The sequence below is a fragment of the Apis laboriosa genome, unplaced genomic scaffold (genome assembly GCF_014066325.1).
Source record: "Apis laboriosa isolate Shangri-la unplaced genomic scaffold, ASM1406632v1 scaffold4_cov146, whole genome shotgun sequence".
Lineage (NCBI taxonomy): Eukaryota > Metazoa > Arthropoda > Insecta > Hymenoptera > Apidae > Apis > Apis laboriosa.
The window spans coordinates 2782734-2800246 of NW_025223501.1; the positions used below are offsets into that span (position 1 = coordinate 2782734).

The following is a 17513-nucleotide window of genomic DNA, read 5'->3' on the forward strand; positions in this document are numbered from 1 at the left end:
ATATTAATTATAATAATGAAATATTTAAACAATATAAGACTCTTAAACGTGATAAATATTATAATTAAATGAAAATATTTAATTCAATTTTATATGAGAATGCAGTAAAATTTCTCTTTTTTTATTTTTTCCATTATTTCATGATTATTGACCACCAACTTATAACTTAATTAATTCTAATAATATTTCATGCTAATAGATTGTGATATAAATAAATAAATAAATAAATAATATATTTCTATATAAATAAATATATATTTCTATTGTTATACTATAGATTTTTGTTGATAAAATAATATTAATAATCAATTTTATTTATTTTTAATTTTTATTTTATTATTATTGTTGTTATTTTTAATCTATTTTTTGTCGACTATTATTTTAAAATAATTATTAAATAATATTATATCAATTAAGCAATAACGAATTTTATAAAATACTTTAAATAATTATTATTTTATTATATTTATACTTATGTTTTTTTTTTAATTGAATAAAACATTAAATTTTATTATATTTTCAGCTAATATAATTAAATGAAATATTTTAATTATTGTAATATTAAGTGGGACAAACTAGAGAAATGTGACATCTTTGAGAAATGTATAACGATCTAGTACCGGTATTAGGAAGAAGGTCACTCTCACGTCTAATGCTTTTATTTGTAGAAGGAAAAATAGTATTTTAATATAAAGATTTTAATGTAAAGAATCTTATATAAATCTATATAATTAAAAAATTTATGATAAATCTAGTTTACAAATTAAATTACGAATTACGCTAATGAATTATTCCTAACTTGTCAATGTCGTTTCATTTAAGAAATGTAATTACTTTATATACAAAAAAAATAATTAATTTACCATTATTCTCTTTAATTTTTAATTGTATAAAAAAATTTCCTTCCATTATAAAATGAATACTCCCGGCAAGTTTAGAAATCTTTTTGCAATTAGAATATTTTTCGATCATATGTTGGCAATGATCAGTTCGTACATTGGTCACCCGCCGAAGTGGCGAGTTCTGATTGGTCGGTTTGCTATTTGATTTAATGGCGTGGCAATTACCGCCGGCGTGGAAGGGGAACTAGATTCACAACGTTTAACTGTATTGTCGAGAGCTTGGTTTTTCGTCCTAACCTGTCGGTGTTACTTCGTCCGGATCGTAACATCGATTTTAGCCGAGGAACAGTAGAGTTTATCGACGAGCACGTCGTATTTACAGTTGTCGATCACGTCTGGTGAACCGTCTGGTTCGCGTTGTAGCGATTTTTATTCGTGATTGGCCATTGCTCGCAGGACAACGCTTGAGAAGACGCGACGATGATGGAAAGCTGAGAATTACGGTTTTCATATCGTGCACGAGGTAGGAACAGATTTCGATGCGTAATTTAACGACTATATAGTGTTGTTTCGCATGAAAATTTGAAATTGGATTAATGTCAATTGTGATTGCTTCTGAGAATCGAATATGCTTTGTGAAGTGTCCACCTGTGAAAAAGAACGATATGAAATTGTGACGAAGATACAGATTTATAAATTAAAATATTTACCAGTTTTGAAGAAGATTTGTGGACAAGAAAACAATTTGCAAAATTAAATATCGATAGCAATCTACATATCGTGTTAATGAATTTGATTATAAAACGATTAATTCGTATGTTTTTCAATGATGAAATTTGGAAAATTTTGCATATAAATAAGTATTGCATTAAGAAAAACGTTGTATAAAAATATATATTGTATGTAGTAATTAATCTTTTGAATGTAAAAGAATTTGTGTATCCTGATAAGTGTATTTTTTCAATGTGACAAGTATAATGTATGTACATAAAGAAGATTATTGCTAAAAAAGTGTGCAATCAATTGTATATATTATTTGATAAAAAAAATATTATTCAAAAAGTAAATTTATATACTGTGTTGTTCGTAAGATTTTTTTTTTTTTTTTTACATTACAATTAATTATGGGATGAACTTTTAAACAGTGTTAAAAATCATGTAATAAAATTTTTTATTTAAATCATTCATATAAATTCCATTATTATAATGTGTACAATAATCTAGTATAATAATTTAATTCGAATTTTGTGGTTTGTGAAGTTGACATACTTTTATTTAGTGCATAAGTAATGAAGATTCAACATACATAAATATACATATAGGAGGATAAATAAACGCGGAGCAATCTGCAGCTGGTCAGTAAAATTAACGATGTATTTAAATGCAATAAATTGCAAGATTAATAAATAAATATATATATATATATATATATATATAATATAAATACTTGAATTTTGATCTTGAAAATTGCGGTTGATTGATTTTTTTTGAATAAATAATTCTAATTTCTTAATTAATAAAAATTATATGAAAGTGTATCTATAAATTAAAAAAAAAATCGGGAAATTAATTCATTAAATCTGTGTAATATTACGATACATTTCTATTAATTTTTTCCGTATTGGAAAGTGTTATAGAATTACGAAAGCCATTTTCTATAGAGTCTAATAAAATATTAATTTTGTTATAATATTTAAGCTCTGAATATGTTTTCAACTGTACAGTGAGTGTAAAAAACATCCTTACAATGAATAATTCAAAGGAAATTTTGCATAATTTGGTTTTTTAATAAAAATTTATTAATTACAATTCATAAATATACATATTCATAATTATAAGTATTTCGTATTGCAGCTTCATATTGGTAATCGAAATGAAACTTGGTGAGTTTTATGGGAATAAAATTCGAAATATGCATCTTTAGAAATTTAAATTATGCATTGTAAAATAAAATATACATTTTTTTATCTCATTCATAAAAAATTTTCAGAATATTTCTCTAGATAATTGAATTGTAATTCTTATCATGTATCAATTGTACAAACATGTAGATTATATTACTAAATTATTCTTAATAAGATTTGTTGCATTTTAATGATCTTGAAAAAAAATAAAAAAAATTAGTTTACATAATATATTCAATTGCTTCGCGAATATTAGTTGAGTATTAGTTTAAGTTGAGATTATATGTAGTAAATAATTATTATCTGTATAATTCGTGAATTTGTGATTTTATATTTCAAATGTATATCCATTTTCTAGATACAAAGTTTCACTTCGGTCGGCCATCGATGTCTTTCGAAACACATTGAATAAATTCGATAAAAAAGAAATCATAATAGAATAAAAAATGAATGCTTTCATAAAAAATTCCTAAGAATGACTCTCTAAGATAAATTATTTGAAATATCAATATTTATAAAATTACGCTCACTGTATTTTGTTAAAAATTTCATTTCATCATTTTAAAATTTGATCATCGATCTTTTACATTTCTAGATATAGAATTATAATAACACAATTTACATTCTTATAATTTTATTTCAAATTTTCTTTATATATATATATATATATATATATATATATATATTTACGATTTTTTCATATAATAAATTAACTCATATGTTTCTTAATTATTTGTCAAATTTACAACGTTGCGAGAAAGGTGTTCGAAAAAGATGTGTATATACTCTCGCGCAGTACCATTCACTGAAAACCGGTTTCAATAACAGCCTTCTAGAATTTTATCGAAACGACGATAAAATTATTTCATTTATAATTTTTACGTGACGCGTAAATGTTTTATAACCGCGGTTAAAGATCCAGCTGGTTTATGAATGTGACGTATGTCATTGGGTAAATAAAACGTAAATAAATACACTTTCCTGTTCGAATCAAAAACGAGTTATAATTTATCGAAATTATTTACATCCCGTCGTATCGATTCTAAAAAAATATCATTAATAGATACGTTCTAACTTCAGTTGTAATAGTTTTAAAATAATTTCAAACATAGATAACATATATGTGCACATGTATACACATACGTGAAACAGGATCTTCCGCGCGTGCTCGAAAGTGTCAGTGAACTCGGAATTCAGCCGCTAGGTAGCCTGTACACCCTACTGCATTTTCACCATATATGTTTATATACATGCGTGCATATATGTATATAGAGTATCATATCAGGCCACACATCCTCAATAATTCGCGCGGCCAGCAAGGACGAACAAACTACTGGATAGATGTCATGCGAGACGGATGTAATTTCCGTTCACGCAGAGCCGGTCGAAGTGCAACGATAAAAACAGACTATCGTAATTACCGGTGTCCAATTTCAGACGTTTGCCTCTGCTCACATTACCCTCATACACTACTAACCGATCAAAAGTTGGTCCGTTTGTTTTGTATAGGTTATGTGTATGAAGGATGGAATGGAACGATAAATCAAGTTTTGAAATTGTAGATTGTATATACGGGATGTCGAATAAGTTATTTTCGAAAATTGTAGTGGGATTGTGATGGAATTATTAGATAAAATTTCTAGGTAGGTTTTTCTGGATAAATATCAAAGTGTAGCATTCCATTTTTTTTTTCTTTCTAAGTAATTTTGGTTTCATTTTGTATATATTTAAAAGAATTTGAAGAAACTCGAAATTACTTAATATATCTATTTTATTATATTATAAATATATTAGATGATTCCTTTAAAAATTGTTAAATGAATAACCAAAATATTGAAAAGATTCTAAGAGGTTAATCTTTACTTTATCTCTGATTTATTCTTTGATTAATGAAAGAATAGCATTTAAAAATCAGAATTTTTTCGATTTATAATTAATTCTTCCGATTTTATTATAGCAATTTTTAGCTTTCACCGGAATATCTGAATCCTTCCACGGCCCCAATTATTTTATAATTTATTCCAAGAAGAAGCATATTCTTGAAACATTATACATTTATATACTGTGTATAATATTAAAATTCATTAGACATTGTGCAATTGATTAATAAATAGCAACAATGGCGAAATACAATATTGCTTAATGAATACTTCTATATCGATAATTATCTTGTTTAATTCATTGACAAGCATGAAACTAATTGGACAAATAAATTATATTATAAATAATAATTTGCATAATACGTTCGATTGAAGAAATTTTCTGTTATTACAGGAATAATTAATTAATTTCATAAAACGATTTCAAATTTTGTTACAGTTTTACAAACGTATTTATATTTTACGCGAATATTAATGCATTTAACTTACAATATATAAAATGTAACCTTTAAAAAAAAAAAAAAATTAAGATATTTTACATTAAAGATTTTTTATCATGTGAATCGATCTTAAACTTGATCTATCCCTTCATCCTTGTAATCCATCCATGGTGTAGTCATTTAACCGCAAGTAATATGGTGTATCTAATTTCTAAGAATAAAATAACTAAGGCTTAGGGACGTGAAACTTACGCAGGAATACTTTCCAAACTAGTTGAACTCGAGACGAAATTCAATTTACATTGAATTTCTTTCACCGCATTAATAAAGAATAAAAATTACTCTTATAAATAAAAAAGAAACAATTAATATGATTATAGAAAGGATTCTTATTAAAAATAACAATGATTTAACCTTTTATGAGTTAAATATTTTCATTCTTTAACATAATAAATTGAAAACATAAAAATTTTAAGATAATGATAATACATATGACATATTATACGCTATTTTCATTCGTGATATAAAGCAGTAATAGAACGAGTAAACGAGTGTAATTACGATTTTCCACCGATATGTGTATATCTGTGTATCTTGCAACTTTACAAGGGGACGAGAGATATAATTAAGAGGGATTAAAAGGGGAGGGGAGGACAAATGGTCTAGGTGCATCCTCCTGGTCTCTGGCGTTCAGTTTTATATAGTTTCTTTGAGATATAGGAAACAAAAGCATATCATACGCGATTATGAACCTTTTGTTTTGCAAACACATATACGTTTAAATTAATATCCATCTGTGTTTATTAAAATTTATCAATCGACAAGAAAGATTAATAATAATTTATTCTGAATTGTAATTAAATAATTTGTAATAGACAATTCTATAATTGTTTAAACAAGTGATATTTTTTTTTTGATTTATCGTTAAATTGTAAATTATCAATAAAAAATTATGTACAAATTATTTTTTGTCATCTAGTTTGAATATATTTATTATATAACTAATGATATAATAAAAAAAGATTTCTTTTTGTTTCATTTATTATTTTCAAGTTTTCATTTAATGTAGTGTTGTAATAAATTTTGAATTTAATATCAACTAATTGTATATATATCATTTATATCATACTGGAAAGAAATCTTTTACCTTTTTCTCACTCGTCTTCAGAGATAAGTCATTATGCAACAAGATTAAAAAACCACCGCATAAAAATTATTATAATCGCAATCATCGACTTTCACCGACACTTTGTACGTCGCATTAGAAGTAACGATGTAAATTATTTTCTCGCTCGAGCTTCTCCCGCTCATTCTCATCTCTGTTTTCTCTTTTGCGAAAAACAATTTTATTACTTTAAACGATCATATCAAATGCTCGTTTCTCACCGTATCGTATCTAATAGTAGTAAAAATCTGAAAGATTTATATTATTACATTTAACTAACTAATAATATTGAAAAACGAAGAGAAAAGAAATAGGAGAGTAGTTAAAAAAAAAAAAAAATAACAAAATAGAAGAAGAACAGAAATAAAATATGAAGTGATTTAGAAGTAAATAAATTTTCTATAATTTTACATATAATGCATAAATAATAATGATGATGCTTTATTTGCAGAGATGAATGGTACCAGACTTGGTAGGGGTCGAGGTGGCCGCCTTGCCGTATACGTGGGTTGCGGGATGGTGGTCATTCTCCTGGTGTTCCTCTACCGCGCCGCCACCTCAGAAATGGCCAGGCTTCAAGAGCTTAATGTCCAATGTTCTCATCAACAGGAGGCTCTTGCCGCTCAACTTCAAGGTATACACACACACATACATACATATATATATATATATCTTCGAATGGACTTCATAAAAATTTTAATCTGAATTTAGTCAAGGGAAATACATTTATTATAAAATAAAAAAAAAAAAAAGAAAATTACAATAAATCATAGATCAACGAAATAATCATGACGAAGGAATATCACTATGCTGAAAAAAATAAAATACGCGATACGTGAAGTTGTTTCCGTTGTCATTTTCAGTGATATTCGAATACAAAGTGAGGTTAGAAAAATCGTTGGCCGAGGAAAAGAGTTCGAACGCGGCTGTGAAACAGGAGCTTCAGCAACGAGCGTCCAGAGAAAAATCCCTTAGAGATAAGGACAGTATAGAGGCGATGCAGAGATTCAACTCTTTGCAACAAACGTACAAGTTGCTGCAGACGGAGCATCAGGATTTGAAGGAGGAATGCAAGAAACGGGACCAGCAAGCTTTAGAGGACACTAGTAAATTGGAGACAACTCTCAGAGAGCTTCGTAGTCGGATTAGGCAGGCGAGGGAGGACAAGGAGAAGGCTTTGGAACATTTGAAGAACAAGTTCCTGGAGTTGGACACGCAGAAAAACGAATTGGAGCAAAAGTACAATGACATGTTGAAAAATAACGTGGACACGGATAGCACGATTGAACATTTGAAAAAGGAGGTGATTCAATTGAAGCGCGAGCTGGATGAAGCTAAAGTAAATCAATTTTTCTTATTATAAATAAAAGAAAAAAAAAAAAAATTCTGACGTTAATTTCTAAGAGATTGATTGATGGTGTAACGTAATTTTTTTTTNTTTTTTTTTCTCTCTCTCTCGACAGAAATTGTCACGCAAAGCTACTTCTCCTGGATCAAGCGTATCCAATCCGCAACCAATAGCGTCACAAGCGAAATCTGGAGAAGAAGAGAATGCAGAAAAACCTGTTGATCGGTCGCAACAGCAGCAGGTAAGTCCACCGACAAATGACGTTAAAAATCCGCAGCCATTGAACGCGCCAATTGCTCAACAAACGATTGAGGATAATCTGCAATCGAATGAGCAACGAGTGAACGAGATGAACAACGTTCGATTCGCCCAGATGAATGGAAACATCGTCCCCGTGGGCCCTAACGAGATGAAGGAAGCAGAAGTGTTACCGTTGCCGTACGATTTGCAAGAGAAACGCCAGAGAAAGGAGAACGATCAATCCGTGATCGATGATAATCAAATTGAGAGCGATAAGATCATTGAGAGGGACGAGGATCGCAATGAGAATCGCAACGAGGAACAATTGAGACAAGTCATTCCACCGCCCAATCAGAACAATGAGAAATTCAATGAGAAGAAGTCCTCTTCCAATTCACCGGCAAACGAAGTTTCGCATAAAATTAACAAGAATCTTGATGACAAGAAGGTTACCACGGATGTATCAGAGGGTAGGGTATCGTGGTTGAAGAAAAACGAACATTCTGATCTTAATAATGAAGTAATGGATAGGATAATTGGTCAGCAAACTTCTGAGAAAGTGGAGGAGAAATTGGAAAAAGTTCAGAACAATGTTGATGGTATTTTGAATCAGATTTTGAGAATGATCTGAGAAATTAGGTTGAATGAGATTTGCGGAGTTTTGTCAGATTCTTTTTTTCTAGGGAATAGGCATGGATAATTGTATTTAATGGTATTTCTTGAAGAAATATCCATCGTCTTTTATATAGATACGTTAAAATTAATTTCCAGCTCATCTCATGTGAGTGTTAACTCAGATCCTAGTTACGATTTCTTTTGAAATGAAGATATTCAAAGCGTTTTTAAAACATGAACAAAATTCAGAATTATGTGATAAATTTTTAACGGTGAATTAGTTGATATTTTTTGCAAGAAAAAAAAATTATTATATTGATCGTTGATGTTGAAAATATATAATGAATTGAACAAATGTTTATATAGCTGTTCTAATAATTGTAACAAGCTGTGAAAAAACTTATTGGCTTGTACAGATTAAGGAAAAGTGCCTTTAAGTGATTGCTGAGGAACTGAGTCTTTCTAGTGTAATATTTTTAGTAATATTTATACATGCACGTAATTTGCATGATTTGTACTTGGTGCTGTAGCTAGATAATTTCTTTAACTGATCCGTAAGACTTTAAAATGAATTACAAAATTAAAAAAAGTATTTTTTTCCTTGAATATGAAATACAATGAACAACAAAATGTGACAATATAATATAATAGAGAGTTTGAAAAATTGCATGACAGAGTAATTTAATTAAGTATTTAATAATACTGAGAAAATTTTGCTAATTTTATTTATAATTGGTATTAATTATTATTATTATTATTATTATATATTATTATTATAAATGTTGAATTAGGATACAAAAAATGAACAAATAAAAAGAACAGCAAAATTGCTTCTAAACTATTATAAACAACTAATTTAATTCTAGTATTATGAAATATGATGAATAAATATTGTGTATATTATATAGAAATATGAATTGAAATATGAATTAAAATTTTCTATCAGAAAAATCTATTTTTCCTTTTCGAACTTAGACAATCATAAACTTATAATATTGACTTAGCAATACAAAAAATCCACTAACTCAAATTTAACTAATAATCTTATTTACATTCTTTTAATGGTTGAAGGTGTCTTAAGTATTAACATCCTTTTTTTTTTTAATGTAGATTTTTTTGAATGAAGGTATTTTAAGTGCAATATCTTAGATACTTTATGTAATGAAAGAATAAATGTCTAAGATCTGTCAAGAATGTTTTAGCAATTGTGTAAATGTCAAGTATTTTTTTTCTTTTTTTTATTTGTGTTATTATATTTATGAATTTGTATATGTAAATTGGAATAAATAATTAGGCTGTCAAGAAATGATATTCAATTTTAATTATCTTTAATTGTGATGTTTTTTTCAAGTTGAATTATTCAGTTTGCATAAAATACGATTCATTATAAAGATCAATTTAATTTATTGACAGCTTAAGTGTAAAGAAAATATGAACGATTTTGCGTCATTTTTCTTGAATGGTAAAAAAAAAAAAAAAAAAAAGATCACTTATGTACATATAGCTTGCAAGCTGTACTGAATGTGCCTGTATGTCTGTGTTAATCAATGCATTAATAAATTGTTATTATTTTGATCTGCTTGCATTTTTTCTGGCACCCTTGCACAAACCTAACGAAACTGATCTGCTTCATTGTTACTAGTTCGCTGTGAATTTTTTCAAATTCTTTTTTTTTTCTCTCTCTCTCTCTCTCCAAATATAGTCCATACGATTAAACATTAGAATCTTTGGTGAGTTTGGTTTGAATTTTTCTTTTAGTAGTATCCTTTTTTTCTTATCCTTCTTTGAGTAAAAAAAAGTAATAGTCAGAGTAAAAGAAGTAAACAATTTTTTTAATATTTTGTGATACTTCGTTTTTTATATTTTATTAATTTTATTGATTAATATTTGATTTAAAATTTTTTAACTATAAATGATAGATATTTATGAAATTAATCAATTGATCTCACGCTTTATCTATTTTTATTTTAATTGTAAAAATTGTTTTAATTTTTTTTTTCTTAATATGATTAAAAACGTTGAAATTTTTTTGAAGTAAAATCGCAACGTACGTAGTTTAGTTATTTATGAAGTGATTTTTTTTTTTTAATAATAAAAGCATGTTTTATGCAAAATATTATTTTATTTATTTTTATTTATACGCTTTGATAATTTGACAAGAAAAAAGAAACAATTTTATTATACTTGCTTGCAATAGAAACAAACAGGTAAGTTGATTTTGCTTAACGTATCACAATTGTATTCTGTTATTTGTTGTTTCTTTATTAAAATAATCTACTATTGCCCGAAAATTTTGCTTATTCAATTATTTCTGATAGTAGAATTATCGTTTCAATTTTCTCTTAAAAGACTTTTAATATAAAGTATTAAGGTAATCCAAGTATTTCATTAAAGTACATGAATGTATTAAATAAAATTAGAAATAACTTTGCATCACACTTTGCATCATACATAAAAACTAAGAGATGGAAGTTAGACTTAGTTCCCAGTACATCTTTAAATAAATAAATTGTCAAATTGAATTCCACGAAAGTTATTCTGGAAATAATTAACAAATAAAACTGATTATTATAAGTTTCCATTAACAATCAATTTAATCTACCTATTAAAAATTATTTAAAATCAGATAAAATCAAATTCTGTTAATTCATTAATTCTATTTATTTAATCGAAATAAAATATAAAATCGAATAAGGATATTTACTTTAATAATAAATTCTTTTAGAGCACGGTGACGATCAGCTTGATGAAGTCGATACCGGCTGTCAAATTGGAGACTTCAACGCCTGCAAACAGCGGCAATCCGATGTCCACGTTCGCGGACAAGGCTCTTCCGATCGCGAAACCGGTCTTGAAATCCAAACTTCCGGTTGGCGTGCCTCCTATCCCGGTGATCATCGACCAGAAGTTGGAGAATCACGAGGAGAAGCAAGACGAGGTGGCCAGAAAGAAGGAGGAACCCAACAAGAAGAACAGCAACGTGGATAGCAAGGAGCAAGAGGGTGAAAATGGCAATCTGGATTCTCCATTTGAAGCTATTCCAGCGAGAAGAGCCGATGAACAGGTTCCAGACAGAAGAGGGAATGGTTGGTTCAACGTTGGCCCTGGTGTACAGGAAATCGGTGATGAATTGAATCACATTCGTTTGGCTGGGTATGTTTTTATATTTTATATATATAAAAAAAAAAAAATGAATTAGTTTTCACTTGAAAAATTTATTTTTTGAATGAATTTTTCAGTATTGATGGTGGTGGTGAACGAGTTGATGTTGGTGATGATCAATATGAAGGTGTTGAGTATGACAAAGAACCGCAGCAAAAGGATAGTGATTTGAGATTGGTTGAGGGTGAAGATGAAGGTGAAGGTATATATTGTATCATTAATTATGTAAATATTTATTATTTTAAGTCTGTTATATATATTTATTGTTCAATGTTGTTTTTTGCTTGTTTTCTTAGATGAAGATGATCAGATAGACTATCCTCAGAACTTGAAACAGGATAAAAGGGAATGAAGAATTTTTCAAAAAAAGTATGAAGTGATGAATTTGATTAAAAAAAGAAAAAAAATGATGAAGTTCAAGAAAAAAGCAATTATGGTACTAATTAACATCTACTATCAATTAATTCTTCATCTTGTCACTACTTAACTTGGCTGCTAATCTTCTCTTGGGAGAAGGAAGAAGATGAAGGAAGATTTTCAACGATAGATGCACCATTTTACTTTTTTTATCTATATTTTTTTCTCTCTCTCTTTTTTCTGGAAAATTCCATACGAAGATTTAGCCAAAAGATTTAGATAGTTTATACAGATGCTATTTAAGAGTCGCTGCTTGGTCAACGAGTAGATGGTATTTTTTATTCAAAAGCTTGTTGATTGGACCGAGCAGTGTGTCGATAGAAAGAAACAGACTGTATTTTTCTAGAATTAATTCTAAGATAAGAAAGATACGAGTTAAAGTTTCCACATGGCGAAAGAAATCTCTTGCAAAAATTCACTCTTTCATTAGCAGATAGAATAAAAAGAAAAAAAAAAATATTCATTGTATTTCATTGTATGAGAATTAAAAAACAGTATTTGTAATATTTGATAGATAGCAATAATTTGCATAATGATTATTATTACAGTATTTCATAAAGAAAAATTTTTATACATAAGAAACTAATTTCACTTTATGAAAATATAAAGTTTCTTTTTAAATGTATAGATTAATCACTTATACAATTAATGTTTCCTAACAACAATCTAAAATATATTTTATTTACGTATTTAATTCAATAATATTTAATGATTTATTTTACAATTTAGAAATGTCATGTGTTCTAATATTCACATCTAAGAAGTTCTGAAAGTACGAATAATTGAAAAAAAATGTTTCTTCTTTATTTCTTTAAATTAAAATTTAATCAATTATTATTTTATATCTAATTTAATTAATTGTCATTTTGATTGAAATGTTAATGAATCGATCATCGGTTATCAGTAGAATTTGAGCAATATGTAAGAAAATCACAACAAACATTCTGCCAATGAAAGAGTCGATAACTTTCCTCAACGAACTACCTACGCGGTGTCGCGACTTAAATGCACTTATTACTTAAGCCGTCTCGTTGGACATTTTTAAATAGAAATTAACACCTCAATCAGCCGACAATTCTTGTTGGAATCGTGCAATATGATCGGTACAAGGGTACACGTGATTTATTTATTGCCTATCAGTCGTCGTTTTGGCGCTAACAATCAAGACTTAACAGAATGAAAGGAACTAAACTTTAAGGAATTTATTATGGATTTAGATTAATATTTGTTATGAGCGTAGATATATCTACTTGACACAGAGAAAAGTGATACAATATGTACATAAGAGTTTTTTCATAATAAAAAAATTGAAAAATCTTGGAATCTTAATTTTTTTTTTATGTCTAACACTTATTTAAATCTATAAGGAAATATTAATTATGCTAGTGAATATTTAATGAAAAGTAATTGTAAAAATTGACCATTGAATTTAATGATGGAATAATTTGAATTATTTGAAGTATTGTTGTGCACATACAAACTTGAGAGATTTTTTTGTTACATAAAAATGAATTTTATTGAGTATTTTACAGTATGATTTTATGACCATGTTAATGCGTCTGCAAGAAATGAAATATTACTAAATAATCTGCAATGTCCCAATAACCTCTAACAGTGATACAAGTATCTAAAAGGAAGCATTATCTTTTTCTTCTTTTTTTTGCTCTAACTAAAAGATTTATGAATCAATGATTTATTATTCATTAATACAATTCTCTCTCTATTTTTGTCTTATATTTTATATAAATTATAAATATTCTCTCATTTTATTTAAATATTCCTTTTTTGTTTCAAAGACTATCATTCTGGTATTTTTGAAATAGAATATTTTTCTTTTTTTTTTTTTTTAGAATAAATTTAATGCATTAAATTATTCAATGATGTAAACGATTTTCTAAAACCATCTGTATCGATAACATCTCCTTTGTTTATCGTTTCATTCCAAAGTTTCCACTAACTTTTCTGCTGTGAAAGTTATACAATGAGTCAGTCATCAACTCACATGTTATTTAATTAAACATGTTAGCCGAGTAATTAACAAACTTCTTATCGATGCGTCATCGATATTTTCACAGCAAACTAAAAACATTCCCAGCGTTTCATCGAACCTCATGCTTAATTATCATTTGTAATTATCATTTTCTTCTTTGACATTTTTATATTATTATTAATTATTGTCAATTTTATTAAATAATCAATATTTATTTATTAAATAGTCAATATTATTAAATAATCATTATTCAATATTCGCCTAATGCAAATGTTGAAATGATTTACAAAAGTATAATAAATATTGCTTATTTATTAAGTTTATTAAGTTAATTTAATAACTTAATGAATAAATATTAATTATCATTTTTGAATATCAACTTTTGTATTCGCCTAATGCAAATGTATGAAATGCATACATACATATATTATAATTTTCATAATATTATTATACATGTATAGTATATAAACTATATATTTTAGAAAAAAGAAAAATTGATTTACGAAAGTAAATATTGCTTATTTATTAAGTTATAAAGCAATATATAACTTTAGTTTAATAACTTAATGAATAAATATTAATTATCATTTTTGAATATCAACTTTTGCATTTACTTTGATCTCTGAGAATCGGATCATCCAATGATGTTTCACGAACGTATTAACGTATCCTGTAACGTGATGCAGAGATAACTCTGTCATATTGCTCAGTTTATCTAATTTAAACTTAGCTCATAATACATATATAGATATATGATATATTTCAGATAGCGAAACAGAAAAATTGATTTACTAAAATATTGCTTTTTTTTTGCCTTATTTATTAATTTATAAACAAACATCTTTCTTTTAAACGAGAAGATATAACTTTAACTCCTTAACAATTTAATAATTAAATCTTAATCAACATTTTTGAATATATCAATTCTTTCCTTCGATCTCTGAGAATCGATCGTTCATATTCCAGATATTCTTTGCGTAGACATAACATTATCTTCATCTAACTTAATAAGAAAAGCAAGCAACCAATTTTCGAATACCAATACATTTTACATTTTCGTGTCTCGGCCTTTAAAACGAATCGTTCAAGAGTCGAAATGCATCGATAACGGTGTTGAATGAATGAAACGCGATTTCAACGGTTTGAAGAAAAAGTTTGTAGAATGTTGATGATGTTTGAGCGAGCAAGAATAGCGAAACTTTTCCACTTTGTCGGGCGTTTGTTATTTTGCATATCGGGCATCAGATGTTATGCGGTTCGAGCGACATTATGGAACAGATTATTATCGTATGGAACGTGCTCGTGATTTTATTTGCCAATGAATCACTCGTATGTATATACACGTGTTACGCAACCCGTGCTACACGATACAGGACGATTGCGATTCTCGGAAGTGATTTGCATTCCGTTTGATCGACAACATTCAACCTCCTCGTACTCGAGATAAGTGTTCGAGTTTCTCGAAATTATTTTTCAGAATTTATGTCGGTATATATACGTAATAATACTTCCATTTTCTATTTTCTTTGGATCTAACGAAAGAAGAAACGTCGTTTAATATTGTCGATTGTTTTCTTCTTTCTTTTTATTTTTTTTTTTTATTAAGTATTAACATCGAACATTGTTGTTTCTTCTTTTGTTTCTATTTTTATTATTGTTGTTATATTGTTGATTAGACGTGTTCATATATTTTCTTTCTTTTTATTTTTTTTTTATTAAGTAAAAGTTCGAGTTTCTCGAAATTATTTTCCAGAATCTATGTCGGTATATATACGTAATAACACTTCTATTTTCTATTTTCTTTGGATCTAACAAAAGAAGAATATTGATATCTTTAACACTATTGATATCTCTTTTCTGTTTCTATTTTTATTATTATTATTGTTGTATTATTGATATTGTCATATATTTTTTTTGTTTCTATTTTTATTATTATTGTTATTGTATTATTGATATGTCATATATTTTCTTCTTTTTTTTTATTTTTTTTTTTATTAAGTAAGAGTTCGAGTTTCTCGAAATTATTTTCTAGAATCTATGTCAGTATATATACGTAATAACACTTCTATTTTCTATTTTCTTTGGATCTAACGAAAGAAGAAACGGATACGTCGTTTAATATTGTCGATATTTCTTCTTCTGTTTCTATTTTTATAATTATTGTTGTATTATTGATATGATATATTTTCTCCTTTCGTTGTTTAACATTGTTGTTTCTTCTTTTGTTTCTATTTTTATTATTATTGTTATATTGTTGATTAGACGTGCTCATATATTTTCTTCTTTCTATTTTTTTTTTTTTATTAAGTAAAAGTTCGAGTTTCTCGAAATTATTTTCCAGAATCTATGTCGATATATATATGTAATAATACTTCCTATTTTCTTTGGATCTAATGAAAGAAGAAACGGATACGTCGTTTAATATTGTCGATATTTCTTCTTCTGTTTCTATTTTTATAATTATTGTTGTATTATTGATATGGTCATATATTTTCTTCTTTTTTTTTATTTTTTTTTTTATTAAGTAAGAGTTCGAATTTCTCGAAATTATTTTCCAGAATTTATGTCAGTATATATACGTAATAACACTTCCATTTTCTATTTTCTTTGGATCTAACGAAAGAAGAATATGGATATCTTTAACACTGTCGACGTTTGTTTTCTATTTTTATTATTATTGTTGTTGTATTATTGATATTGTCATATATTTTTTTTGTTTCTATTTTTATTATTATTGTTATTGTATTATTGATATGTCATATATTTTCTTCTTTTTTTTTATTTTTTTTTTTTATTAAGTAAGAGTTCGAGTTTCTCGAAATTATTTTCCAGAATCTATGTCGGTATATATATGTAATAACACTTCCTATTTTCTTTGGATCTAACGAAAGAAGAAACAGATACGTCGTTTAACATTGTTGTTTCTTCTTCTGTTTCTATTTTTATTATTGTTGTTATATTGTTGATTAGACATGCTCATATATTTTCTTCTTTCTTTTTATTTTTTTTATTAAATAAGAGTTCGAGTTTCTCGAAATTATTTTCCAGAATCTATGTCGATATATATACATAATAACTTCTATTTTCTATTTTTTTTGGATCTAACGAAAGAAGAATATGGATACGTCGTTTAACATTGTTGTTTCTTCTTTTGTTTCTATTTTTATTATTATTGTTATATTGTTGATTAGACGTGCTCATATATTTTCTTCTTTCTTTTTATTTTTTTTATTAAATAAGAGTTCGAGTTTCTCGAAATTATTTTCCAGAATCTATGTCGGTATATATACATAATAACACTTCTATTTTCTATTTTCTTCGGATCTAACGAAAGAAGAATATGGATATCTTTAACACTGTCGACGTCTCTCTTCTGTTTCTATTTTTATTATTATTGTTGTTGTATTATTGATATGGTCATATATTTTCTTCTTTCTTTTTTATCATAAATTGCAAGTCGTTGAAGAATTGTGATAAGCAAGAAAAAATTCGATGACAAAATAAATAGGA

At 27.1% G+C, this 17513-nt stretch overlaps 1 protein-coding gene across 3 annotated transcripts; it reads left to right on the plus strand.

Annotated features, from left to right (window-relative positions):
* The first annotated feature begins 1118 nt into the window (after window positions 1-1118).
* LOC122716945 (Golgi integral membrane protein 4-like) lies at window positions 1119-13323 on the plus strand. Of its 3 annotated transcripts, XM_043940501.1 has the most exons (7): window positions 1119-1365; window positions 6683-6865; window positions 7095-7570; window positions 7695-7820; window positions 11160-11587; window positions 11674-11798; window positions 11893-13323. In XM_043940501.1, exons 2-7 carry the CDS (start codon window positions 6685-6687, stop codon window positions 11946-11948), a joined length of 1392 nt encoding a protein of 463 aa, XP_043796436.1. In that variant the 5' UTR covers window positions 1119-1365; window positions 6683-6684; the 3' UTR covers window positions 11949-13323. The 3 variants fall into 3 exon arrangements, with proteins under 3 accessions (XP_043796436.1, XP_043796437.1, XP_043796435.1); XM_043940502.1 differs by lacking the exons at window positions 11160-11587; window positions 11674-11798; window positions 11893-13323 and adding an exon at window positions 7953-9089; XM_043940500.1 differs by lacking the exons at window positions 11160-11587; window positions 11674-11798; window positions 11893-13323 and having other exon boundaries at window positions 7695-9089.
* The last annotated feature ends 4190 nt before the right edge of the window (window positions 13324-17513 follow it).

Coding starts and splice junctions, on each gene's coding strand:
- LOC122716945 (XM_043940500.1), top strand. CDS start 6,685: ATGAATGGTACCAGACTTGGTAGGGGTCGAGGTGGCCGCCTTGCCGTA. Junction 6,866..7,094: donor TCTTGCCGCTCAACTTCAAG/GTATACACACAC, acceptor TGTCATTTTCAG/TGATATTCGAATACAAAGTG. Junction 7,571..7,694: donor GCGAGCTGGATGAAGCTAAA/GTAAATCAATTT, acceptor CTCTCTCGACAG/AAATTGTCACGCAAAGCTAC.